This window comes from Thyridium curvatum (genome assembly GCF_004353045.1).
Source record: "Thyridium curvatum strain D216 chromosome Unknown NODE_9_length_649264_cov_80.371750, whole genome shotgun sequence".
NCBI classification, from domain to species: domain Eukaryota; kingdom Fungi; phylum Ascomycota; class Sordariomycetes; order Thyridiales; family Thyridiaceae; genus Thyridium; species Thyridium curvatum.
The window spans coordinates 134,095-158,758 of record NW_022156764.1 but is presented as its reverse complement, the minus strand read 5'-3'; the positions used below and the strand labels follow the sequence as shown (position 1 = coordinate 158,758).

The window sequence follows — 24,664 nt, the reverse complement described above, 5'->3', positions numbered from 1 at the left end:
TGGCAGTGCGGGCGGCCCAGGTCGCATTTGACCTTCCTCGATCGACATGTCCAGCATCTACTATAGCGTGAGCGTCGCTCCCTCGGGCGTCTGTAAGGTATCCAGCCAGATAAAAAAGTCTTACCCTGTGAAGGTCTTGGTCTTGGTTTTTGTCTTTGGCTTCGGTGGATCCATGGATGCTCAGCAAGGCGGTGACACATCCTAGAGGATGGAGAAAGGGGCCCACCCGCGCAGTCGAGACCTCATAAACAGGTGGGAGTGTTCGTGCGTACTACAATCCCATTGAATGCAACGATGAAGCTCCAAGAGGCGTGCTGTAAAGGTGTCACAAGAGATGGTTGTCCGCAGTATTTAGCAACCCCCGTGGTAGCCTGAGTGGATTGACTGACGTCTCGATTTGGCCAAGGGAGGGAGAATGATAAGGAATTGATAGAAGCACTGTACGGTTTTAGTGCATATCATGCTTTACAACATGTCTACTTGGAGAAGCGATCCACTTCAGCGCTATGCGAAACCCGATAAGTAAAAGTAAGACGGTGTGTCTTTCTTGTTTCCGCTTCATGCAGTTTAAAAAAACTGGAAAGGTTGTCAATTGCCTGGGTTGATAGTAGTCATAGTCCTTGTTATTGTACATGAATAAGCATCTAACGAAATCAAGTGCCATTCTTGGGGTCTCATGCTTGATGCCCGTCAATACCTGAGCCTCATACTCCGTGCCAACCTATGCACGAATGTCGTGCTTGATAACAAACTGTAGAAATTTCGTACAGCCTTCACACGATTCCCATGCTCTTCCTCGATCCTCAACGAAAATCCTCCTTCATCACTCTCATTAGAGGCTAGAGGCCGCAACCTCCTGAACCTACTCTGTGGGCAAGTAGTCATTCAACGATGATCGGAAGTCTGCATCGGCGTCCGCGGGGTCCCCAATCAATTGGCGTAGAGGTGCACGGAAAAACTCGAAGTCGGGCCTGTTACCGTTGATTACTGCAATGTACATACAGACCAAGTACCCACGGACACCGGGGGTGGCAATCAAACCTCCACGAATGATCGCCGCGCCAATCATGTGATGGCGATGAGAGAGCTCACTAATCACAGCCGAGTCGTTTGTGTCCTCTGAGACACTTGTAGACTGACGAGGAGAATGCGTAATGGACGATGTCGCCGCTCCAACGGGCGAGGAACGGAGTTGGGCTGCAGTCTCTTCAGCTGGTGCAACTACCCGGACGGTTCTGGCTTGGGTGGTGTCGGTGTCTTGGCCCTTTTGGCGCTTTGGCGGAGAATGCCGCTGCATTTTGGGACTCGGAATCCTCATGCGCTTTGGTGTTTGCTGCAGGGTATCCGGAAAAGATGATGCCTCTGGCTCTGGTTCGGGGACACTGGTTGACTCCGAGTCCTGGAGCACTGGAACACTAGAAGCATGGGCAGCGCTGAGCCTGTCCTTCGATGCTTCGGAGAGCTGTTTGTCCTTAGAAGAGGCTGTATCTCCTTTATCTGACGAGGCTTTGGACTCCTCACTTGGAGAGCTTGCCTCTCCAGCACTGTCTGCGACAAGAAATTGTGGTCGTGCAGCATCCATGTCAGTTCCAGAGCGAACCCTCGAGGCGACTTGTTGCATTGAGAGGAGATCGTCCAGGGGCGGTGGGTTCTCCAAATTTCCCCCCTCCATGTTCGTGATCTCCCGAGATTTGACTCTGAGGTCTCGGAATCTGTTGAGTATCATGGCTGCGCGCTGTCGATCAGGCTCAGCATACACCTCCTCGGCATCAGCTCCATTGCCCGCGTCGACGAGAGATCCATCTGGCGCTGGTGTAACGGGTCGATGTTTCCCTGATCCAAAGGGCACCTGAGGGCGAGCTCGGGTACCCTTCCATGCGTTCTTACGGAGCGTCATGTGCTCGGCCTGGGTATCTGGGGCCACTGTAGGTGACATGGTATCCTCAACATATTTTGAGGATTCAGGTTCGTTGAGAGGAACAAGATCGCCATCCTCTTCGGACGACGACGAGATCGCCATATTGCGGCGAAGCGCCTTTCTACGACGTGACGACATCTCGCTGTTTGGGTTTGAAGTGAGGGATTAGTGGAGGTCGAAGTCGGGGAGAGTGATAGAATAAGAACCTACATGATCATAAGAATCTGAGACTGACCGTGACGAGGCGAAGCTGAAGGACCGGTGAAAACAGAGTAAGAATGAATGAAGCCTAAATTTATCTAGTGGGGCAAAGGGAACATATCCCATCATAAAAGTCCGACACAGAGTGACTGTTCTTTCAGATCTCGTTCGCTTTCAAATATCTCTACTATTCGGCAGGGCATGTCATTCAAAAACAGGCATCACCACTGAAAAAGCCGAGCCCGAGGATTCTCCCCCAAACGATCAAACGCTCTGCCGAGAGCAAGAAAAGTCCGGTCCTTGAACCTGGTAAGCAGCCACTAGGTGGTCATTCTATCTCATGCACTGACAAGCTCCCTTTCTTTACCATAGCTCATCATGGCGGAGGCATTCCCACATCTGAACCCGACGGGCCAAGTCTTCGCTGCCTACTACGAGACTGCCTGGGATCACTTCCTGGACGGCAAATACGACGAAGCCAACAATCTCTGCAAGTTCCTCCTCCTGCAGCCAAACCTGGGCCGTTTTCATCAAGCTGGCTGCCACCTCATCCTTGCACACTCACCAGACTGCTACGTTCAACATGCGAAGAAAGCTGTAGAGCTCTACCACCTGATCCGCACCACCACAAATGAGGATATCGAGCATAGAGACAGGCTCATCAAACTCGCCGAAGAGGTACTCGAGAAAGCTGAGCATGATCACGCGATCTATTCGAGTCAGGAGTTGACTGAGGAGGAGTACAATACCGCCATGGAGGAGGCCGCTCGGTTTCAGATGGATGCAGAGGCAGAGATGTACGGATACAACCAACCCAATGGAGAGCAGGAGGGCGATGACAGTCAGGGTTCATCGGCCACCGCACAAAAAACTCCCAAGACGGGTACATCTCAGTCTCAAGAGCAGAAGGACTCTCAGACATTGTTCTCTGCCAAGAGCTCTCCCAGTGCCAACAGGTCTACTGGTGCTAAGGGAGACTGAGGGAGTGCAGGATGTTCACTAAGAATCGAGATAAGATCAGGAGAAAAAGTAATTTCACAACCCCTACATTAGCGATGCTAGTACTCGAAGGTACGAAAATGAATGTGACGCTGGAGTGCCCCAACAAGCGGATGTCAGGATAGTTGGCGGAAATTCATCGAAAGACACCTTATTGCTAGCAATACGAGTCTTTTCTCTAAATTCGTAAGGGCCATATCACTACAGAAAACCGATGGATATGATGGAGAGTCAATCACCTCTGTTGGCGGGCCATCGACTAATCTGATCGCGGGAGGGCGACGGCTTGTATCAGAATATTGGTGGTACCGTAAGTATCACAGGGCACCATTCCTCATTCTCTCAGGTCAACGTTGTCCAAGGCGGCGCGTTTGTCGATATATTTAAGATGAAAGACATGGCCTCACGCGACCTAAGATGGAATGAGAAGGTGGAATTGTCTCGCTATCTCCATATATCCAGTTGCACACTCTACGCCACGCCGTTTTCATCTCACCTACTTTCACCTCAACGCCACGCTCCACCTATACATACTGCAGCACTTTTTGCCAGGAGTTCAGCCTGTAGTAACAAATAGGTCCTTCAAGGCTCACCGGGCCAGATCTCGTCAGCCAGCTGGCGCACGAGCTTGAGCTTGTTGACCATGTCCTCGCGGGTAATTGAGTTGCCGAGGTGGTGGCTCGCAAATCCGCACTGCGGGCTGACACCAATACGCTTGAGCGCCTCCTCACGAGTCTGACCGGCGCCCTTGGCGACGTAGTCGGCGGCCTGGCAGACGCGATCCTTCATCTTGCCGAGATCCTCGAGCTCGGGGAACTTGCTGGTAATGACGCCCAGGACGACATTCTTATGCGCGGGCAGCTCGGTCAGGGGCTCGAATCCGCCGGCGCGGTCGGTGTCGTACTCCAGGAAGTAGGTGTCGACGTTGATCTCTTTGAAGAGCTTGGTGGCGACGCGATCGTACCCTCCCTCGGAGAAGTGGCGAGAGTAGGCAAAGTTGCCGCGGCACAGGTGCAGACCAACATGCATGTCAGCAGGCCGCTTGGAGAGGCAGTCGTTGTACAGCTTGACGTAGCTGTCGAAGAGGGCGTCGGCATCCTCGTTGTTGTCCTTGAATCCTTGGAGCATCTTCTCAGAGCAGAAGTCTACATTTCCACCAGGTCAATATCCATTCCTTGCTTCCTTTGTCTTTCTTCACACAACAGCAACAGATAGATGTACGTACAGGCCAGGTTAGGATCGTCGAAACTGACGTTGCGGCAGCCGGCGTCGTACAGGATCTGCAGCTCAGCCTGGTAGGCCTTGGCGATGTCGGCAAAGTACTCCGCGTCATTGGCATAAACCTCTTTGGGATACGCATGGCCGGCCTTGTATCGCAGGTGGTACCAGTTAGGTGCCGGGAGAGTCAGCTTGGCCTCCTTAACGCGGTCTTCCGGCAACAGGCTCTTGAGGTAGTTCCACTCGTCGGTGTAGGTGCTGCCGACGTGCTTAATCTTGCCGACACACACCACGGACTCGCCAGGCTTGTGTCCAGCCTCAGCTACGATAAATTAGTCAGCTCTGAGGATTTGGAGGGTCCTGGAGGACTCGGAAGTCCCTGGGTTGGGTGGGTCCACGTACTGAACGCCGCGAGGTCCGGAACGTAGAGCCGGAACATATCCAGCGGAGGATTCATGATCTCCTCCATCCCTTCAAGCCCTGGCCAGAAGGTACCCCAAAATTGGTGTCGCGAGTGCTCACCATCTCAGGGTTAGGGTTAGCAGTGTATTTATTCAATTCCTGAAAGATCTGGTTGTCCGGTTGAGCATCAAGACCGGCCGGAGCAACGTTGACGGCGCACGCCGCCAAAGCAACACTGGCACCAAACCAGCGAGCCACGCGTGTATTGGCGCCCGCTAAAACATGAAAGGGTATTTAAATATCAAGATTGTCATCCGTATGGCTCGTTGTGAGCGAGTGTCGTGTCCGGGGGTTCGTCGACGCGCCATCGCGAGGTGTGAAGTTGACCGATCTTGACGCTCAAGGACAACGCTAAGACGCCCACCCCGAAGTTCAAACTTACCATTGACGGCATGAAAACCAAGGTCGAGCTGGAGCTTGACAATGTCCTTGATGGTGCGCTTCTCGATTTCGCGTAGCTCGGGGTCGTGGGTGATCTCGAGAGCCTTCTTCCCGTCCATAGCAACTCGCTTATCGACGAGCTCCTTCGGGCGAAGAAGAGAGCCTATATGCTCGGCCCTGAAGGGCGGCCTCTGGTGGTTCTTGGCAGCCATTTTTGTCGTCTGGAAGTAGGAATGTGTGTGTGTGTCGGAGATTGGGTTTGTGTTGAGGTCTACATGAGCTACCGAGGGGGCGAGACTACAGCTATTTGAAGACGACGCTACGCCAAGAGCTTCTCCGCACCTCGACACAAGAAGCACATATTCAGGCACATCACCCATGAGCAACAGGTCTCTGCCCCTCATCGGAGCATTCTCAAGGGCTCGTACCTGGGGCCGTGGATACAGAACCCCGCACTTGGTAATAGATGACATTGCCAGCTATTGTGGTGCCGGAACGTCAAGGGCGGCGCTAGAACGGGTCCTCCCCGGCGCCGGTGACGACAAGGTCTTGGGGCTGTGGCCTCTGAATGGTCCGCCGTTCACGAAAGGAGTGCCGGCATATGGATCGCTGTCCCTATTCCTGCGGGCCATGCATCCATGGGGTGCTTACTCGCCTGACTACTGCGTTTTAGTGGCCTCCAAGTGGGTTCAGGAGAGCTTCCACTCGGGCCACTGCATCCGCAGGCGTGGTGTTTCATGACAATACCTAGTCCGTAGACAATGTAGGTATTGCTTTGCGTGATTTACATATAGTTACAGATGCACTCACTCCGCCGCCTGATAGTTCCGTCTTGAAGCTCAATGCCAATCCTCAAACTTGTGACAATGGAGTTTGACAAACAAACCCTCTGCAGGAAAGAGTGGGACATGCATGCATCACCGTCCGTTGCTACACAAAAATGCAGCACGCTCAAGTCTGCTGGATTCTTGATGCCAATTTAGGCAATGCTAGGTGCCGCCTCCGCCAACACACCGCTGAAACAGGCGCTGATTGGGCCGGGCAGTCGCCCCAAGGCTGGCCTCAGGGCTATGGGATGGGAGGGCTCGCTTATCACTTGACGCACCCCGCTGGTACAGACTTCGATGCTTGGTCGTGGCTGCCAACCAACGCGCACCCCACCATCACTCGCCACTCACGACGCAGCCTCGATCATCTTCATATGAGAGCTCGTCGCAGCAGCGCTCTTTGTGGGCTACGGGTGATTCTGAATCCTCAATACAAAACCTGACTAGAAACTCTTTTATTTGGTTCTTGTCACTCTTGAGTGTTCGTCCATTCATCCAAAATTACTACGCGGTAGCTTGCATCGTGGACGCACAAGCTCACCATCACCATTCGACAGCTCAAGTAAGTAGTAGGCTACGTCTCGAGCCGAGATCCGTACCGACCCCTCCATCCCAACCATGGCGTCGCCCGATGTCCCGGCCCCAGCTGTGGCCGACATCGAAGCCAAGCTCCCTCCAGAGGTGATGTCCCAGATCTTCAGCCATCTGGACTCGCCGGCGCCCTCGGACCTGCGCCTGGGCGACCTGCCCAAGGGCAGCATGTTCGAGTCGTCCCCCACACCCCTCAAGCAGGTCTCCCTCGTCTGCAAGCGCTGGCGCAAGATCGTGCTCCCCGTGCTGTTCCGCAAGGCCATCTGGCACCTCGACCGCTGGGAGCTGCTGCTCGTCGAGCCCAAGCCGGACCATGTCGCTGCTATCCCCATGCTCGCCTGGCTGCGCCACGCCGATCTGGGCCGCTACGTGCTGTCCTGGACCATGGTCGTGGGCGACAGCTACGGCGGGCAGTACAGCCTGCGCATGCGCGACGGCGCCTCGAGCACCGTCCACACGGGCAGCCTGTCCAACCTGCCGGAGCGGCCGTTGCCCATGGGCTCTGAGGGCTTCCTGCCCGACACCGCGACCTACGCCGAGAATAACAACTGGCTGTGGGACGCCGTCTTCTCCGTCGTCGATCCGCTGCGCTTCACCATCGTCGCGTCGCCTAGGATGCTGACGTCGCTGATGTCGAGGATGCTCTTCCTCGGCGACTCGTGGGGCTTCCAAGTCCCCTACCACATTCTCTCCCTGTCACGAGAGGAGTCGACGAGGACGATGCCGCCACCCAGAGACGAGGGTAAAGCGCCAGAGGCGAAGCCAACATCATACGCTCAACCGTACGCCGACTCCTGGCCCGAGCCGGCAGAATCGTCCTCCTGCGCGGAGAAGAAGCGCACCCGCGTGGCCTGCAAGCTCTTCACCATGCGGCCCTGGTCCGCGGCCCTGCTCAACGAGGGCTCCTCCATGCGCATCTACCGCATGTACGAGTTCTTCCTCAAGCGCCCGCCCTCCATCCTGGGCGCCCTGCTCGGCGCGGAGGACTTCCCCAACGACGAGCCGCTCCTGCCGCCCACCGTCCGCGAGCTCTCGTACGTGGCCGTCTTCCCGCTGTCGAGCCACTTCAACACGCTGGTGCAGCACCTGCCGCCGCTCGACAAGCTCTTCGTGCAGCTCGTGCCCCGCCCGGAGAGCGGCGTGCTCGACGACCCGGAGCAGATGCGCGGGCTCGACCCGGCCGACCTCTGGATGGAGCGCAACACGTGCTACTCGCTCGTCATGCACGAGATGCTCGAGCCCGGCTCGTCGGCCATCGTCGCGCCAACAACGGCGGCGGCAGCGGCGGCGGCGTGGAAGGGCCTGCGCGAGTTCGAGTCGGGCGACGCGGCGGACCGGGAGGCGTGGGCCATGGCGGCCGAGTACGTCCAGCTGGCCGGGCGGGGATGGCGCGTCGGCGGCGAGGGCGTGTTCCTCAAGCGTGGAAGTGGGGAGAGCGGCGACGGTGGAGATGGTACCGAGGGTGGGGAGGGCGAGGATGACTCCGACACGGACGCGTCTTATGACAGCCAGGAGGAGGAAGACAGTTACAGTGGCCCGCCTCATGCCGGCTGGGGAGGAAGTGGAGCAGGAAACAATAACTACAACCACCACGGCGCGCATCCTGCAGCAAATGGCGGCGGCGGCGGCGGCGGCTCGCTCTTGTCAGTACAATCCCTGCAACAGTCCCTACTACCGGCCAGCTGTTATGTCATGTGAAAAGGGGAGGGGGAGACAGAGAAGAGGAGAGAAGAAGAAGGGGGACAAAAGTGCTAATATCGAGTGTGTGCTGTTTGCACAAAAGTCAGGGACAGCTGAGACGCATCGCCTTCAACGGGACGAGCGTGCTGCCGTTCTCGAGCCTGCGGCTGTACGTGCACGGGGGGCACGACGAGGAGGAATAGGAGGACCCGACCGAGGCTGTGAGCAAGTTGAAATTGGGGGATACGGGCGAGTATGTTTGGCTTTGCAAGGTCTACTTTTTCTGTTTGTTTGGCAAATTGAGGCGCAATATGGAACAAGGTAAAAAGGGATCCCGTCATGTACATGGGAACTGCTGACGACAACTGGCATTGCACACGGATTCATGAGGAGGAATACGATACCCACCCCCAAGGGCATAGCACGGATTTGTTGTTTGCAAGGCGCGATAGAGTTTATGGCCATCACTGGTAGCAGTTCCGCAAGAGGAAAAGATGATAATTACAAAATGATATTTCTAGTGTCTAGCTATATGGAGGCGGCGTCTCTCAAGACTGAGAAATTAAGTCGTCGCCCGTGTCGATGGAGATTTCACGCACACCCGCGCCCGTAGATGCATCCCAGATGGCATATCAGACCCGCCGCCCAAAACTCCGGATTATGTGAGATACCCAAGATTGACAAAAGGGAAAAAAAGAAAAACGCCATATAGGTGCTGCGCCTGCTTCCCGACTGCGTTGGAACTACACATTCAAAATCTCCAAGGAATAGTTGTCGTATCGTGACTGCATGCCACGCATACATGCAGTGCTCTACCCTCGCACCTCGCCGGTCTAGACGTCATCCTTGTCGCTCTCGCCGCTCTCGTCGTCGTCGTCGTCGCTCGCGATGTCGACCTCGCGCCGGCGCTCCTCCTCGGCCATCTCGCGCCACGTGCTCCAGCTCAGCATCAGAAAGGCCACGATGATCATGCACCCGCCCGCCATGGCCGCGGCGGCGGGCGGCTCGCCGCTGACGAGCCAGTCGGCGACGGCGACGATGAAGATGGTCAGCAGGGACGCGACGCTCGTCAGCACGGGGCTCGTCAGACTAATCAGAACGAGGAAGCTGCCCGCGAAGGTGGCGTTCATGACGACCGACAGGAACAGGTACCAGGCGACCTTCCCCGTGGGCAGGGCGAAGGTCTCGAGACCGAGCCAGTGCAGCAGCGGGATGGGCACCCAGAGCACCGAGAGCGTGAAGCAGCCGATCATGGAGCCGAAGGTGTTGGCAAAGATCATGCCGCGGCCGGGGCTGCAGCCGTCGGGCGGGCAGGCGTAGCGCTTGTAGATGACCTCGTAGAGGCCGTACAGCACGCTGCCCAGGCCGATGATGACGTTGCCCATGAAGCGCTTGCCGGCGGCCAGGGCCTCCTCCTGCAGGATGGCGGCCTCGATGGCGGCGTCCACGCCGTCGAGGGGCGAGGAGGAGGGAGGCGGGGAGGAGGAGGAGCGCGTGTCGCCGTACGCGACGACCATGACGCCGGCGATGGCGATGAGGACGGCGATGCTCTTGTCGGCGCGCAGCTTCTCCTTGAGGATGGGCACGGAGAAGGCGTAGGCGAAGAAGGCGCTGCAGTTGTAGATGGCCGTCAGGTCGCTGGGCGTCGTCATGTTGACGGCGACGTACCAGCTCAGGCCCGCGACGGTCAGGGCGCTGGTGATGAAGGCCGTGGTGCGGAGCATGTAGGGGACGGGGCTCAGCGACTGGTAGGGGCGCGGGATGTCGAGGTCCTGGCGCTCGACCATCTGGGCCGTGGAGCGGACGAGGGAGACGTGCCGGCGCCAGAAGGCGGGCCAGGGCACGTCGCGCTTCTGGAAGCGCAGGACGGCGAGCTGCACCGGCCACAGCAGCGCCCACGAGCCGTGCGTGAGGTAGAGCATGCAGTAGGCCTTGTCCCAGCCGTTGCGCTGCACCCAGGCGCCGAGCATGGTCTGCACGGTGAAGGAGACGAGCGACACGACGAGGAAGAAGGCGGCGTACATGTACTTCTTGCGCGCGGCCATGCGGGCGTGGGCCGGCGGGCTGCGCGAGCGCATCGTCGAGCGGCGGCTGAAGGTCGGGCGCGTGGGCGTCTCGGCGCCCGTGGCGCTGAGCAGCGCCGCCTGGGGGCTGCCGCGGCGGGAGCCGATGTACGACATCCTGCCCCGGTCCGGAGTGCCTTCTGCGTAGAGGAGAGGTGCGGCCGATCGTCCGTCCGCGTGTCTCAACATTGGCGGCCGGTAGTCCTCTTCCATCGCAGGTTTCGCAGCGCTGGACTGGGGAGGGCGGGGAGGGCTGGAGGGAGTGTGTTGTGTGCTCGAGAGGATTTGAGAGGGATCGACAGGAGGGTCTTGGTCCTGTCAGGGCCCATCGAGAATTGTGGGAAGATGGGATCTCGGCTCGCAGCGTAGGTGTCGTTATCGGAGTGTGTGCAACGGCGGATGGTTGGTCGTCATCGGGTCGAGACGGGGAGATGCGCAATCAAGCAGCGTTCGTTCGTGTCAATCGGGTCGGAAAAGCAAGCCCGGATTCGCAGCAGGTTATCGCAGCGATTGACCGTCGTTCTGTCGACATGGAACAGCGAGGAGGACTAGCGGGCGCAAGCGAGCCGTGTCCGGGTCTCTGGATGCGATCTATCGCGTGACGATCTCGTGGAGTGCCTGCACGGGAATGTGACAACGGCACGCAGCGTAGGTACGGAGTAGAGGGCCGAGACAGGCGTGTGTGGGTGTCGTGTGCGTTGTGCGTGTGGTGGGAAAGGGATGGGAATGGAACCGGGCAGCATCACGAGCCAGAAAAAGCAGCGAGCATGCCAGAATACGTACAGTACGGAGTACAGGCGCAAAGCCCCCACCCAGGCACACGCACAGTGGAGCCCCCTTCCCGCGTGCGCTGGCCTCGGGAGCCAACCAGGAGCCGACAAATCAGCCCAAGACGCCTCAAACGCCAAGGCTTCCCGCGCTGAACCTTGCTGGAATTACGCAACGGCACAGCGCTGGCCCCGCTGGAATCTGTCCCTTTCGGGGTTCATTTTGCAGTCCACAGGCCCGGTCCCAGGGGCTCGCAGTGCCGGTATCCGGTGGTTTTGGGTGCTGATGTGGTGTCAATTCATTGATTGCACCCACCAGTCCCAAGATGCGACTGTCTTTGAAAGTCTTTCAGAGTTGGCGAGGCTGTGATATCTGTCTCCCACCCTCCCCTCAGCCAACTCCGCCTAACTCCGTGTCACGACTCTTCGCGGTCAGTTACACAAATCACGACACCTCAGCCGACTCAGCCCGACACGGCTCGCTATGCCAAGCATTCCCAAGACATTTGCCTCATCTCACACAGGGCTGGGCCCTCCACCTCATTACGTACTGGCCCAAGACAATGAGAGGGCTCCGGGAGGGAGATTACCCAGAGACAGATATCCCTTTCCGGATCTCTTGGCGTCAACAATCCGAGTGGTTCACATACGGTGTCAACGGCCGCTGAACACGGAACCCGTCAGCGCGCATATTTCAAGTCTTTATTTACAAAGTAAACAGATAGATTCAGGAGCGTTCCGACAAGATTAAACATGACCCTTTGAAAACCAAAATGAGATCGAGTGTACAGCTTCCTATCTAGGGTTGATTGAGTCAGCCAGGCAGCTGAGTCAGTTTTTCAACACAGTGAGAGGGCACACCTTGTTAACTTCAATGGTTGCTTGTACTGGAACTCCAATTGTTTTCATCCCATCAATCAAACCATATATTTTAGTAATTCTCATGGTGCAAAACGATGCATTAGAGTTGGATCGGCACGAGAACCAACAAATGTTATGCTGCAACCCAACTGCAGAACAGTAATGTCATGTGACTATTAGTATTAGAATCTAGATACAGCCTCATCGCTTCTCTGACGCAGCATTGTCAAGGCGAAGCAAGAAACTTGCGGAGGGAAGTCAGATGGAATGGCAACTAGTAAGAAAGTGGAAGAGACGACTCAACCTCAACGGTCATAGAGTCTAGCGGAACACCAAGCAAGACTTCACACTTGTTTCAACCAGCAAGTAGTCATGTTCAGGTTCACCGGGTTGTTGCTGTTAACATTTTGCCAGACTAATTTGCATTATCATAGCCAAAACTCCCATCTATAGCCCGTCGTTATAAATCATCAGGTCATCATGGATATCCCAAGAGAAGAGTAGAATGAAACCACGAGTCCAAACTCCGAATCAATGCAGCGTGCCTCGCAATGCAGAAAAGGAACAAAACCACCCAAACGTCACACTCTACCACCAAGCAAACACCAAAATAGAACAACCACCGCTCAAGAGCCAAAGACCTCGGACAGGTCGCGCTTGGCGTTCTTGGGGATGCCGCACTTCTTCAGGCAGCTCTCGACGCCCTGGACGATGTTGGCGGGCAGGGCGTCGCGGAAGCTCTCGATGTCCTGGCCCTTGAGCATGTCGACGCCGTTGAGGGTGGACTGGACGATGTCGGGCCGCAGGCTGAAGAAGGCCTGGGCGACCTGCTCGACGCCCGGGTCCTGGTTGTTGAAGGCGGCGACGAAGACGGCGTCCTCGCAGTCAGGGTTGTACTCGGCGTGGATGGCACTGTGAGAAGGAGTCGGTTGTTAGTGCGAGGTGTCTTCTCTGTGATGTAAGAGTAACAAAAAGACTTACCCCTGGGGGAAGACGGCGAGCGTAAAAGTGTCGGCCAGGTCCTCGCGCGCGGTGGCGCCGTTCTCCTGGAAGAACGAGGTGACGAGCCGGCCCTTGACGGGGATGTTGAGCTCGGTGGCCCGGTTGTGCACGTGCGGCGAGTTGAGCCCGCAGGGCCCCAGGAAGGCGACCGACATGGCGGCGCCGTTGCCGATGAGCCCGGGGAAGGTCTCGGCGTTGGCGGACACGAGCCTGCCGCCCTTGCCCGTCGCGGTGGCGCCCTCGGGCGGGTTCTTGAAGTCGAAGATGAAGTCGCCGGGCTGGTTGAGCAGGTTGACGCGCTGCTTCTGCGTCGGCGCGAGCAGCAGGGACTGCACGAGCTGGGCGTCGCCGGCGCGCGAGTTGGCCTTGACGACGGCGGGGAGGGGCTGGTCTGCGGCCGAGACGCTGCCCCTCTTGTTGTTGGTGTTGGTGTTGGTGTTGGCGGCCGGGGCGGCGAAGGCGGCGGACGCCAGGAGGAGGAAGTCGGTGATTCTGACCATTTTGAAAAAGATGTGAGGAGATTGAAATGAAAATGGGAAGGACACTAGGAATTATGTAGTTGAAGGGGGTATCTTTTTTCGTGAACAGGAAAATGCGTAAAAGGAAAACCCAGAGGAAATTCAACTGTGGTGTTGAGATTGTTGATGTGAGTGATGATGGAGAACAAAAACATCACTGGGGTGCGGTGGAGAGAAGCATCTTATAGATGTTTGCACGATGCTCCGGCCTCGATATCCAGACCTTCCGGACGAGGAAATATTCGTCGACAGTATCAACATTTCCCAGAGCAACGTCAAGTCGAAAGCCTCGTTGTCAAGCTGCGCCATCACGACGGCCGCCGCTTGTTGGGAGGCACAGGCGGGTCTTGTCCCCTCTCAAAGCAGTGCCCGTTCATTAGCGGTGTATGGGAACCAGCTGGCGATGGCCTCATGGCCAGAATGCGGAGCGAAACACAATACAAAGTAGACTCGCGCTTACTTTTTGCGCCTACGCCCCGGCGAAGGATGACTCCGCCCTGTGTTAGTGCCACGGCCAGCTGTTCATTCGGCTTACTCTCCCACCGCGCCGGGACGCTGGGGATCTTTCAACTGGCAGCCTCAGCTCCGGGGTTCCAAGGTCGACTCCACAGCTGCAAACCCAACTGCTGCTCAGCCATCATTTTGGCTGGTGTGTGCTAAAAATGGGTGCAGGGCCAGCGGGCGATCCAGGATGATGGGATGACAGCGCTATCTGGTGGGAGATTGGCGCCCGAAGCGCGCTAGCGGGCTCCATTTTACCGACCCCAACGTGGGCGACTTTCACCACGTTGATCCACCCAGCACCTCGTTCGAGAAACAGCCTCCCAATGATAATGTCTTTGTTTGTATTTTTATCCCGAGACCCTTGCCCAGTGGCTTTGTGGGGAAGCTTGCTTCTAGAAATCAGGTAGACAACAACGCGACAACAGTGACGATGGCAGTCAGCGCCGAGACACAAGTGCGATCCTACCTTTTCACCATCCTGAAAGCCGACGATGGGCGGCCGACAAGCTGCAGCTGGGAGGAACAACGTCTGACAAATGTGATCCCTCGTGGACTTTCCTGCCAGGAATGGATCAGGCGGCCCAATAGGTTGTGATGAGACTTTCTGCCAAGCCTGCAGCGGCCGTGTGTGTCCATAGCGGAGTTTCCATTATACCCCACGATTCTCAATATCGCCCGGTTCGGACTGCCCGTTTCCACAGTAGCTGAAGCGCGCTGTCGGCATCTCAGATAGCCGGACGTAGCATCCATGACAGTACCCGCAAAGGATGGAATTACCTGTTATTGCAGACCTCCTCATAACACGAACCACAAAAAGAGCGACTTCCGAACATGCCCGGATAAGATTCTATATCCGAGCCGAACCCACAAACAGGGCTATATCAAAGGCATCACCGTATCGGGTCTGAAGAATTCGGCCCGAAACTCTGGATGCATGCGTTGTGTTTTGAAAGCAGGCAATCTCCATCCAGACTTTATTCTTTCTGCTGGCACTCAGTGGCATTGCTCTTTGATTTGGGCGATAATGGGGTCGGGTGTGGGTTGAGAAGTGTGGGTTGAGAGTGGTCGCTTGATCTATGGTGTCGTGGACGAGTCCGAGAATTATCGTGAGTAGTTGGGGTGGGTGCAAGGAGTGCGTCATGTCAAAAAATTAATTTGGCAGCAAAATATCATGGATGATCGTGGGCGAGATCGAAGATTTGACACAAGGTATATAGGGGAGGTTAGGTTGAATGGTTATCATAAATCGATCGAGCAAGCGGGGTCCATGGCGCAGTGGGAATTGGCTCCCATTTGCGACCTGCACAGCCTTGGTTAGTTGCTAGGCTCTTCGGTGGTCGCCTCTGGAGGTAGTAAGTCCTGAGAGGAGGCCGGGTTGGCCGCCGGAGTTACCCTTCTCAGGCAGTCGAGGACATTGGCGAGACTGTTGAGCCACGGTACGCTGTTCGGTCCCTGCTTGCGCCCTTCTTTTTTGCCTTTTTGTGCCTATTTTTCAAATCTCAGTTTTCTCTCGCCTTTCCCACTCTCTGACAAAGTGAATGCTGACTTGACCACAGGTCTCACAGTAGATCGAGAGCTTAACTAACAATCACAATGAGCCTATGTGCGCGAACAATTAAGCAGTAGGCTGAGAACTCTCTGGGTATCACTGATCAAGTTTGTGATCTGAATCTGTGTAGATATACATGCAGCACTATCAAATATTGATCCATAGCTAGCAAGGTGTTCCGTCCCAAGACCTACCGTCTTTGGTCAGGTTCGTCTCTTTGTGCCCGTCCATATGCCGCCATGTACGGAGGACTTGAAGTTTGGCAAGAAGTTTGCGGTACTGTCAAGAAAGCAGCCGCAAAGGTGAGGGTGCAAGCATTGCCATTTTTGAGCCAGCTACTTGTTGCCATCCGGGCAGCGGTCTCGGGCCTCAATCAGAGTGTACTTGGTGCTCGCTCATATAAACGGTTCACAACGTGTTGACAGTACCATTATTCGGAGGGAAGCAACTCAATTCGCTAGCTCTTCAGAGCTAACAGCGGCTCGTTCCCTCCATCTATGCTACCTATAGAAATCTCAATGATACGGAGACATATGTATGGAAGGATGACACGTGTGTGGCGTGTCAGCTTTGGCATTGTTCCAGGAGCCAGCTCCAGTATTGGCGTAACGAAAGGTCTCTTGCGAGGGACAAGTCGCTCAGGAGAGAGACAGCTGATCGATCCCCAGCCCTACCAGCTCCCCCTCAATCTCCTCCTCAAGCTCCTTCTCAAGGTTCTCTAGTATCTCAGGCATGTTCTCACCCGCACCCGTCGCCTTTGCCCCAAGGACGTAGAAGCTCCTGCAAGCGTTTGAGAGCTTTCCCAAGTCCAGGTACCCGTCCTTGTCCATGTCAAAACGGATATGCTGCAACATAAAGTAGTAATGCCAAAAGTGCCTGCGCCCGTCTCGCATCATGCAGCGGACGCAGGCCTCGAGGAGGGAATGGACGGGCAAGACCCAGATCGGGGCTTCAGTCGTCAGAAAACGGCCTCTCAACTGGCCGGGCTCAACAGAGGGAAGGGAAGAGTCGGACGCCTTGATCAGTCCTTCGATGGGGGGAAGACACCGGCGCGCTTGATCGCGGTCCATGGCGCCCAGAAACCACAGCGTCGTCGACTGGGGGAAGAATCCCACCTCGAGACCGTTGGTGTCGCAGTGCATGTGTGCTGTTGGGCGGGGGTGATCTTTGTGTCCGGCGGCGTCATCCTCCTCGCACTGTCGCAGGTCCAGGACTGGATCGTAGGCGAGTGCTTCTGTCGCATCGGGGATGAGCGAGTCGGGTATGACGAAGTTGACCGACTGCCAGAGTGATTAGCTTCATTGGTCCGTTGAGAACGATGAATGGTGTCTAGTTACTGACCGAAACAGAGACGAAAGATCCGTGGACGTTCAGTAGCAAGCCTTCCCAGAGCACGGCTGGGATGCCCCTTGCCGTGAGGAGGTTGGCGATCCGACCGACCAGGGCCTCAAACTCGTCATTACTCTTGATCATTTCGTCTCTCGCGCTAAAGGCTTTGCAGAGTGACACAGGTAGGTGATCCAGCTGAGAGGCCGTGATGTATCGGACGACGCTGGGAGAATTAAGCTGCTCGGCTGTCGGTGGTGTTGTGAAAAGCTTATGTGTCTCTTTCCATATTCCGAGATAAGCAGCTTGGGCTTTTCGTGCCGATCTGGAAGGGATGTTGCTGGCCAGATTGCCTCAACTCACTTTGCAGTCAAGCAGTCTAGATGACATTCACCTGATTCGCAAACTGAGGTCAGGCCGCTGGATGTGTCAATTTTGTCTGTTGGGTGAATTACTTGGTGGGCAGGCCCAGTCACAAAGGAAACAACCTTGAATCATCGGAACTAGAATCGTTGCGTTTGGCAAGTTGCCGTGGAGTCTCTTCCAACGTCAACTCACCCTCCATAACCCTTTCTCTGTCTCGTCATACATATGCCTGTTTCTATTCAATATGCTCAGGAATTGAGATCCTTTTGCCTGGCCATCCGCCATCCTGACCTACCATGTCAAGCAGGAGGTCCTTCCGCTATTGAGAAGACAAGGAAAGCGAGACTTATTACATGAATAGACAATGTCAATTGCAGCTTCATTCATTTGTCTCCGTACTGTTGTTGTGCGCAATGTGAAGGGTATTTCAGCTCGAGTAGAATTAAATTCGTATCAAGCATACGAGATGTGAAGATTTCGGGCCTGCATCTCATGGTAGTATTGCTGAGGGACCCTGCGAATGGCGATGGGGCCCATGAGGCTGTCTGTTGGTCTGTCCCCGTATTATGAACAGTACGTAGTTATTCACTCTCTGTTTACAGTTGGTGCTTCCATAAAGCAATGCTTCATTGCATAACCTCGGCCCAGATAGTCTGAATCTAGGTTGAGTCTTTCTCGCAAGACTGAGACAAAACAACACAAAAGGCAACGGGCCCCTAGCAGCACATATCACACCGCCCCCAAAACAACCCTGAATCTGGAACTAGTTACTCCGTAGCTCCTTTGCCATCACAATCTCGGTCCATCCTTCAGCACTGGGCTGGAGTCCTCCAAAAAAGGGGTCGCCGTCTGGCTGTTTAAAGTTTAGCGTGGCCCCGGCTGTTCTGCCGTGCTGCGTGTTTCAGATTTTCCCTAATAAGTAGTAATAACTAGGGGAACACAGGACCAACTCACAGCGTGAAACCCCCACTAACCCTCAATCTGCCGTACTTTAGCTCGAGGCGGATCGCAGGATGTGCCCCTGACTGGAATTGCAAGCCATCCTATTTGCCCGCTTTTAACTGGGATCGCCATGCGCATCCATCCATGGTTCTGAAGATCCGTACTTGACAAGTCCTGGTGATCTTATCCTTCTTCCACCGAGCTTGGACAGGCATGATATTGGGATCTGTGGGGACCGCGTGCACGGCTGCTTCTCTCTCCTCATGATTGAGTCCATCCCCCATCCCAGAGTAGCTGATGAAGTCAGTCGGGTTTTCAAGGGAGGCTCACTCTCTTTCCGTGAGTTTCTGGCGGGACTACCATATCAACACTACTCTATTCTGAAACACCCACAAAGTGGAAGATGCATTCCTCCTCCCTCACGAACCAGGAGGTATCTGGCATCGTCATGTGTACAGAGTGACGACAAGTTACCACAGTTCGCGGTGCCACGAGGTGGTCTTTGTCTTGGCACACGTCGAGCATTCCCCTCTCTGGTGAGACCCTTGCGCGCCAGAGACTCTCTCTCCTCCTCTTGAGGGAATACGTTGGGCCATCCTCATCGCCGGACCCCTGGAATGGCCTAGGGACCCGTGGTCTGCCCTCGCCAGGGTGTCTGAAACCGAGCCACGGCTTGGTGTCGCTCCATTTTTTGACGATCCCAGGAGGATGGAGGCAGGGAGGGAGGGAGCTGAGGAGAAAGACTCTGACTACTTTTATGATACGCTCGTCCCGCGCAGTTCGTCCTGCCTCTCTGTTCCTGATCGCCTCAATCGTCATTCTCTCGATATTCTTCTATCTTCTCGCATCTGTTCGCGTGTCCGTGCATTCTTGTTTGTCGAAATATACACTCCCTCCTCAGTCCAAAACAAAAAAAAAACACACTCCTTCTCTTCAAAGTTGACCTTTGATTCCTTGCTACCTCGTCCTCTACCGCGCTCCCCCCCTAAAACTCAAAATGCAGCCCTCGACCCTCCTCCTCGCCGTGCTCGCCGGCGCCGGCGCCGTCTCGGCCCAGTCCGCGGGCGACATCGGCGACCTCGTCTCCCAGGTCCCCGCCTGCGCCCTGAGCTGCATCCTGCAGGCCGCCACGGCCGCCGACTGCGGCGTCGCCGACTACAAGTGCCAGTGCGCGCACCGCACCCAGATCCAGACCTCGGTCGACCCCTGCCTGCGCAAGGGCTGCTCCGACGCCCAGGTGAAGCGTATGTCTTTCTCCTTCCCACCCACCTCTCTGTCCATTTGCCTTTTTGTGCGTAGTAGAATGCGTTGCTAATTTTTGTACGACGCCGAAACAGAGGTCACCGACATCACGACCCAGATCTGCAAGGCCGTCGGCGCCAGCACCGACACCGCCTCGTCCAGCGGCGGCGCCAAGGGCGGCAGCGCCACGACGGGCACCCTCGAGACGGCCTCGGGCGCCGCCAAGACGCCCGCGCAGACCAGCTCCCCCGCGCAGGTCGCCGGCAGCGGAGCGGGCGCCCCGGCCGCCGCGGGCCTGGCCGTCATGGGCGCCGTCGCCCTGGCTGGTGCCTGGGCCCTGTAAGAGAAAGGAGTTCTAGTCTAGTCTGTCTGGTTCGATTCGGGTTTTGCGACGACGATGCAAGGTTTTGCTCAGAATTCTGTGTATAAAAGTTTCTCAAAAAGATTCCCAGCAGTGGTTTGTTTGGCCCAACGCTATTTCGGGGGCCGTTCTTGTCTTGCTCTTCTATCTATCATGTCTTTTCTCTCTCTCGGCTTCTCGTCTAGATGATGTAAATCTTCCGTATAAAGCATCAGAAAGAAAACTTCAAGCCAGAAAATGCAAACGCCTCGACGGCGTAGATGATACCATAATTTCTCTACAATGCTCCCTTCATTCCCTTCCCAACATACAACTGAGCAGACAGAAGGGCTTGCACCTGTTGCCTCTAAATCTAGCCGCTCTTCTTTTCTCTTACTCTAAAAGTCCCACCCCATCCCATCTAACCAGGGAAGAACTGCCCCAGCGCACCATCCCTGCCGCCGTCAAACAGGGCATGCGCGTCGTCTATCGCGGCAAAGTGCCCCGCCAGCTCCATGCCCTTCCTCCTCTCGGCCTCGACGCGCCTCCAGTCCCAGTCGGCCAGGTCCGCCGCGCCGGCGGGCAGCTCGACCTCGGCGTGGACGTCGGCCTCGCCGCCGCGCCAGCCGGTGACGGGCCGCTCGGGCAGCAGGCCCGACTGCTCGAGCACGTAGGTCGGGTGCACCGTGAACCGGCCGAGCTTGAAGACGTACTTGCCCACCGCGGACGCGACGACGCGCCCCTGCAGCTCCGCCTCGCCGGCCGCCACCGTCGCGACCCTGCCGCGCGAGGCCCAGAAGCTGCCGCCGTCCCACGAGGCGGGCCGGACCTTGCCCGCGGGGGCGACGAAGTGCGTCATGGTGTAGAGCCACTTGCGGTCCCAGGCCAGCACGCGCGTCCACATCTCGAAGCCGGCCAGGGGCGGGAGCTCCTTCTTGAAGCTGCAGGCGACGGCGCCGAGGGCGACGCCGAGGCTGCCCTCGGCGACGGCGCCGGCCGGGTCCCGCACGATCCGGAGCTGCTTGTTGCGGCGGATCTTGTCGAAGCCCGGGGCCATGAGGTGCATGACGCACTGGGAGCGGGCGACGTCGAGGTCGGAGAAGTAGGTCGAGTTGGACTTGTGCAGGTTGTAGTCGGTCTCGCCGGGCGACGTGTAGCTGCGCGTGACGGAGTAGTGGAAGAGCGCCTTGGGCGGCAGCGGCTTGCGGAGCTGGACGGCGTGGCGGATCATGGAGCCGAAGACGCGGATCTGTGCGCGAGAGGGAGGAAGTGTCAGCAGCCCTAGCCCTGTATGTGTCATGTGAATCAGAGGAGACCGGTGCTGCTTACCGTCCATGCGCCGGGCAGGCTCTTGGTGTTGAGGAGCACGTAGATGAGCAGCAGGATGCGGCTGGTGCGGCCGGGCCCCGTGAGGAAGCGGACGGCAAAGTCCTTCCAGTCGACGTGCATGGCGCGCCGGCCGGCCAGGACGGCCGACGCGAGGCCGACGACGCCGACGACGGGCATGAGCAGGCCAATGTTGGAGGTTGAGCCCCCGACGCGTCCCGCTGCCGATGCCATTGCGGTCTGCTGTGTGGCTCTACCGCGAGATTACGCGCTTTCCGTGAGTATCGGATCGGTTGCGCGACGACTCGCTCCGTCTGTCGCGGGCCTCGGAGGACGGCTTGCTGAGCTTGCTGAGAAGGTTGAGCTGTCTGACGCTGGCCAAGAGCAGGAAAAGAATGGCGATGGCCCAGAGCGGCGCGGCGCGGAGGTAGCAAGTGAGGGTAGTGGCGCACTTTGAAAGGACTGAGCTCTGGCCTGGCAATGGCATAGAGAATTGTACGTCAGAAAAAAAGAAAGAAAAAAAAGATAAAGGATAAGGAAAGAATGGCGTCGTGGTGAAACAGCACAGCTTACGGCGCGGGTTGATGCATCCTTCTCGGACTCGGCGGGCTGTCACAAGCAGGCGAAAAAGATAAGATAGTGTAATCAACTGGCGCCGTACCTCGGCCCTGCTACAGTGTCTCGAGGGTCTCGCGAATGGATCCAAGCCAAGCCTGGGATGGATCTGCCGACGCATCCAGCCTGAGATCGCAATCCAGGAGCACGGACAGGTACAAGGTTTCTTGGTGGGAAACCGGCCCGTCTTCTATCTACAAGTACGTACTTGTATCAGACAAGATATCGACTTGCAGCATGTAGGACAGCTTCCTTATGTGGATCGTCAGGTTGATGAAGTCCCAGCTCTCAAGGACTGCCTGCTCCCTCAAGAGGCTTCTCATAAGCACCCAACGACTCACCAAATCACCAACTCGCTAGCAGCACAATGCGTAACTACAGGCGAACGAGAGTCGTTTCCTCAAGCGCCCTCAGGCTTGGGACCTTGTCCCATGATGACAGGGCATTCGGCGCTCTCAGGGAACATTCAGTCGGAATTCAAGCGCTCGTCAGATGTCGTGGACTAACTAGTCTTGCTTACTGATCCTCTTGTCTGATGGACAACCGTCGGCACTAGGTGCTATGGACGATCCAGTCAATTATGAGCACGATGGATTTGCATTGATTGAAGACTGTGAGGCGATGAAAGGGGCAACGCCGTCTCGTTACCAGACGAAGTAAGCTCTTATCGATAGTTGGAGCGACCAAGCTGGCCCGCCCCGCACATCACTGTCCTGTGGGGCTGGCTCGATGCCCTTTCATGAAGGAGGAAACGTTGACAACCGTCACCAACTAACCAGTCGACATCGCACTCTTCGCACCCACGGCCCAGCAGTCAAGATGCCTGAGCAGATTTCGGTCCTCTTCTGCTGCCTCGGCAACATCTGCCGGTCCACCATGGCCGAGGGCGTGTTCCAGTCCATGGTGAAGCAGACGCCGTACAAGGCGCACATCAAGGAGCTCGACTCTTGCGGGACAGGTCAGTGAGCCGGCTCGAAACTGCAAAACCAAAGCGATCAGGAGACTGAGACCAGCAATACAGGAGCATACCATGCCGGCGACGGCCCGGACTCGCGGACCATGTCGACGCTGGCCGCCCACGGCATCAACGACTACGACCACGAGGCCCGCAAGGTAAGACTGACCCTCATCTGCCCCCTGGGAGCAGCTGGCCTTTGCTAACCGAGATGAAAAAAGATCATGATGGCCGACTTTGACCGGTTCGACTACATCTTCGCCATGGACCGGTCGAACCTGCACGACCTCAAGAGCCTGCAGAGGCGCAAGCCGGGCAGCAAGGCGCGGCTGATGCTGTTTGGCGAGTTCTCGGGCACGGGGCGGGCCGAGATCATCGACGACCCGTACTACGGCGGGCGCGACGGCTTCGAGATCGGGTACGAGAAGGTGACGCGCTTCTCCAAGAACTTCCTGAAGGAGACCTTTCCCGAGGTTGAGGCTTGAGTGTGCGAGTTTCCAATGTGGAGACTGAGACGGAGAGGAGAGAGAACGGATGAAGAAAGGATACCCTTTTTTTATGATTTAGACCAAGGTACTGAGCGGCATGATAGAGGACGACCAGACCTTTCTAGAGTCCACTGCTTCTAGGCATGACTTCCTTCACTTGAGGAAATAGAAAGACATCCCAATTGATTGCTTGCCCAGTCCCAGTGTAGGTACTTTATTGGATTCAACCTGGAATCCACGGATTTGGGCTCAAAGGCGCTAGGCCGCCCAACTCGTGGCCTGCCCGGTCCCACCAGACCACCTCCTTGGGCCCTGAAACAGGTACCCGTGGACCCGTCCAGGGGCTCGCTTGAACTAACCTTCACTGGAGACAGCAAACTCAATTCCACGAAGCGATGCGTGGAGTCCAATTGCACTTCCTGTCCAGAACGTCGCGACTGGCATGGAGGTGCTTACCAAGATGCATTTCAATCAAGGCACCGAACAAGCTTGTCGTGATGGCATCAATTCGTTCCGCCTTGCTCGGTGGTCCGCAATGCCGGCTGCGCCACCTCGTTGCGCCTCTATTTGCAGAACGGCTCATCCCGGGTGCATGAAGGACCCAAGGGCGTGGCTGTGAACGGCGGCGCGCGGTAGTGAGTGGGCTCATGAGCTCTCGCGCGCTCTCTCTCTCTCTTCTCTTTCCTCTCTCTCTCTCCCCTATCTTGTCGCTTACTCGATCACATCTCGCATCTCGTCGTTTTTAGGCGCCGCGTGTAAGGCGATGGATGCTGGCTAGCGTCTGTGTACGGAGCCAGCAACGGCGAGATGAGATCCGTAAAGGGTAGGGAGGATTTCCTGTCGCGCGCGGCTACAACAAACAACTGGGAGTGGCACACCAGATCCGGCAAATCACATCGCAAACGGCCCCCAAATCATGCCCCAAATGGCCCTAGAGCAGTGCTTTGCGATCAGGCACCCCCCGCCGGGGATCGACACAGGGTGAGAGGTGACATGCCATGTCCAGAGCTGCGGGTCTGGGTGCCTCCCCCCTCGCAAGCTGGCCAACGGTAAGGCCGCATCGCCCTCCAGACGCGCCCGTCCATCTCAAAGCTTGGCGATGGTCTCTTGCTCCGGCTCCTCTCCCTGCCCGGCCATCAGCCATCCGTGCCAAGGGGACGCTGTAGAACGAACAGGAAGGAGGACAAGCATAGCGTGGTGAGAGAGAGACGTGGAGATGGGCAAAGGTGCCAGAAGATGACATGAGACGAGCCTCGGAAGCAGGTAAGAATGTAATGTAACTTTGACTCTGCTGCTGCTCGTGCTCATCGCCAACGAGTCGCAAGCCCACACACCCTGCGCAGTCGTGGCCCTGTCCAATGCCGTTTGCTCAGAGAGCTGCATCCCCCATGCCTTTTCCCCATCAGCCCAAGCCCCTCGTCTCTTCCCGCACCCGCCATCACGGTGAGATGGGGAGGGGGAGGGCTTTTGATATATAGGTAAGATGTCACCCGCCTTTCCCGTGGTAGCTGGTGTGTGCGTGT

The 24,664-nt window shown here is 56.7% G+C and overlaps 10 protein-coding genes across 10 annotated transcripts; 4 read left to right on the top strand and 6 right to left on the bottom strand.

Annotated features, from left to right (window-relative positions):
- Positions 1-862: 862 nt before the first annotated feature.
- E0L32_002232 (uncharacterized protein) lies at positions 863-2,056 on the bottom strand (the record flags this gene model as incomplete). The annotated part of the gene is made up of 1 exon (XM_031136399.1): positions 863-2,056. The coding sequence occupies one exon, from the start codon at positions 2,054-2,056 to the stop codon at positions 863-865; it is 1,194 nt and encodes a 397-aa protein (XP_030988447.1).
- A 441-nt stretch (positions 2,057-2,497) lies between these two features.
- On the top strand, positions 2,498-3,100 carry E0L32_002231 (uncharacterized protein; the record flags this gene model as incomplete). Its single annotated transcript, XM_031136398.1, has 1 exon — positions 2,498-3,100. One exon carries the CDS (start codon positions 2,498-2,500, stop codon positions 3,098-3,100), a length of 603 nt encoding a protein of 200 aa, XP_030988446.1.
- A 600-nt stretch (positions 3,101-3,700) lies between these two features.
- On the bottom strand, positions 3,701-5,391 carry E0L32_002230 (uncharacterized protein; the record flags this gene model as incomplete). Its single annotated transcript, XM_031136396.1, has 4 exons — positions 3,701-4,263; positions 4,344-4,658; positions 4,739-4,861; positions 5,181-5,391. 4 exons carry the CDS (start codon positions 5,389-5,391, stop codon positions 3,701-3,703), a joined length of 1,212 nt encoding a protein of 403 aa, XP_030988445.1.
- A 1,233-nt stretch (positions 5,392-6,624) lies between these two features.
- E0L32_002229 (uncharacterized protein) lies at positions 6,625-8,295 on the top strand (the record flags this gene model as incomplete). Its single annotated transcript, XM_031136395.1, has 1 exon — positions 6,625-8,295. The coding sequence occupies one exon, from the start codon at positions 6,625-6,627 to the stop codon at positions 8,293-8,295; it is 1,671 nt and encodes a 556-aa protein (XP_030988444.1).
- An 815-nt stretch (positions 8,296-9,110) lies between these two features.
- Positions 9,111-10,553, bottom strand: E0L32_002228 (uncharacterized protein; the record flags this gene model as incomplete). Its single annotated transcript, XM_031136394.1, has 1 exon — positions 9,111-10,553. The coding sequence occupies one exon, from the start codon at positions 10,551-10,553 to the stop codon at positions 9,111-9,113; it is 1,443 nt and encodes a 480-aa protein (XP_030988443.1).
- A 2,041-nt stretch (positions 10,554-12,594) lies between these two features.
- E0L32_002227 (uncharacterized protein) lies at positions 12,595-13,470 on the bottom strand (the record flags this gene model as incomplete). Its single annotated transcript, XM_031136393.1, has 2 exons — positions 12,595-12,880; positions 12,950-13,470. 2 exons carry the CDS (start codon positions 13,468-13,470, stop codon positions 12,595-12,597), a joined length of 807 nt encoding a protein of 268 aa, XP_030988442.1.
- Positions 13,471-16,179: 2,709 nt separating this feature from the next.
- E0L32_002226 (uncharacterized protein) lies at positions 16,180-17,014 on the bottom strand (the record flags this gene model as incomplete). Its single annotated transcript, XM_031136392.1, has 2 exons — positions 16,180-16,821; positions 16,883-17,014. 2 exons carry the CDS (start codon positions 17,012-17,014, stop codon positions 16,180-16,182), a joined length of 774 nt encoding a protein of 257 aa, XP_030988441.1.
- Positions 17,015-19,172: 2,158 nt separating this feature from the next.
- Positions 19,173-19,760, top strand: E0L32_002225 (uncharacterized protein; the record flags this gene model as incomplete). The annotated part of the gene is made up of 2 exons (XM_031136391.1): positions 19,173-19,419; positions 19,513-19,760. The coding sequence occupies 2 exons, from the start codon at positions 19,173-19,175 to the stop codon at positions 19,758-19,760; spliced, it is 495 nt and encodes a 164-aa protein (XP_030988440.1).
- Positions 19,761-20,178: 418 nt separating this feature from the next.
- Positions 20,179-21,317, bottom strand: E0L32_002224 (uncharacterized protein; the record flags this gene model as incomplete). Its single annotated transcript, XM_031136390.1, has 2 exons — positions 20,179-21,006; positions 21,087-21,317. 2 exons carry the CDS (start codon positions 21,315-21,317, stop codon positions 20,179-20,181), a joined length of 1,059 nt encoding a protein of 352 aa, XP_030988439.1.
- A 1,200-nt stretch (positions 21,318-22,517) lies between these two features.
- E0L32_002223 (uncharacterized protein) lies at positions 22,518-23,138 on the top strand (the record flags this gene model as incomplete). The annotated part of the gene is made up of 3 exons (XM_031136389.1): positions 22,518-22,656; positions 22,720-22,811; positions 22,875-23,138. 3 exons carry the CDS (start codon positions 22,518-22,520, stop codon positions 23,136-23,138), a joined length of 495 nt encoding a protein of 164 aa, XP_030988438.1.
- Between the last annotated feature and the right edge of the window lie 1,526 nt (positions 23,139-24,664).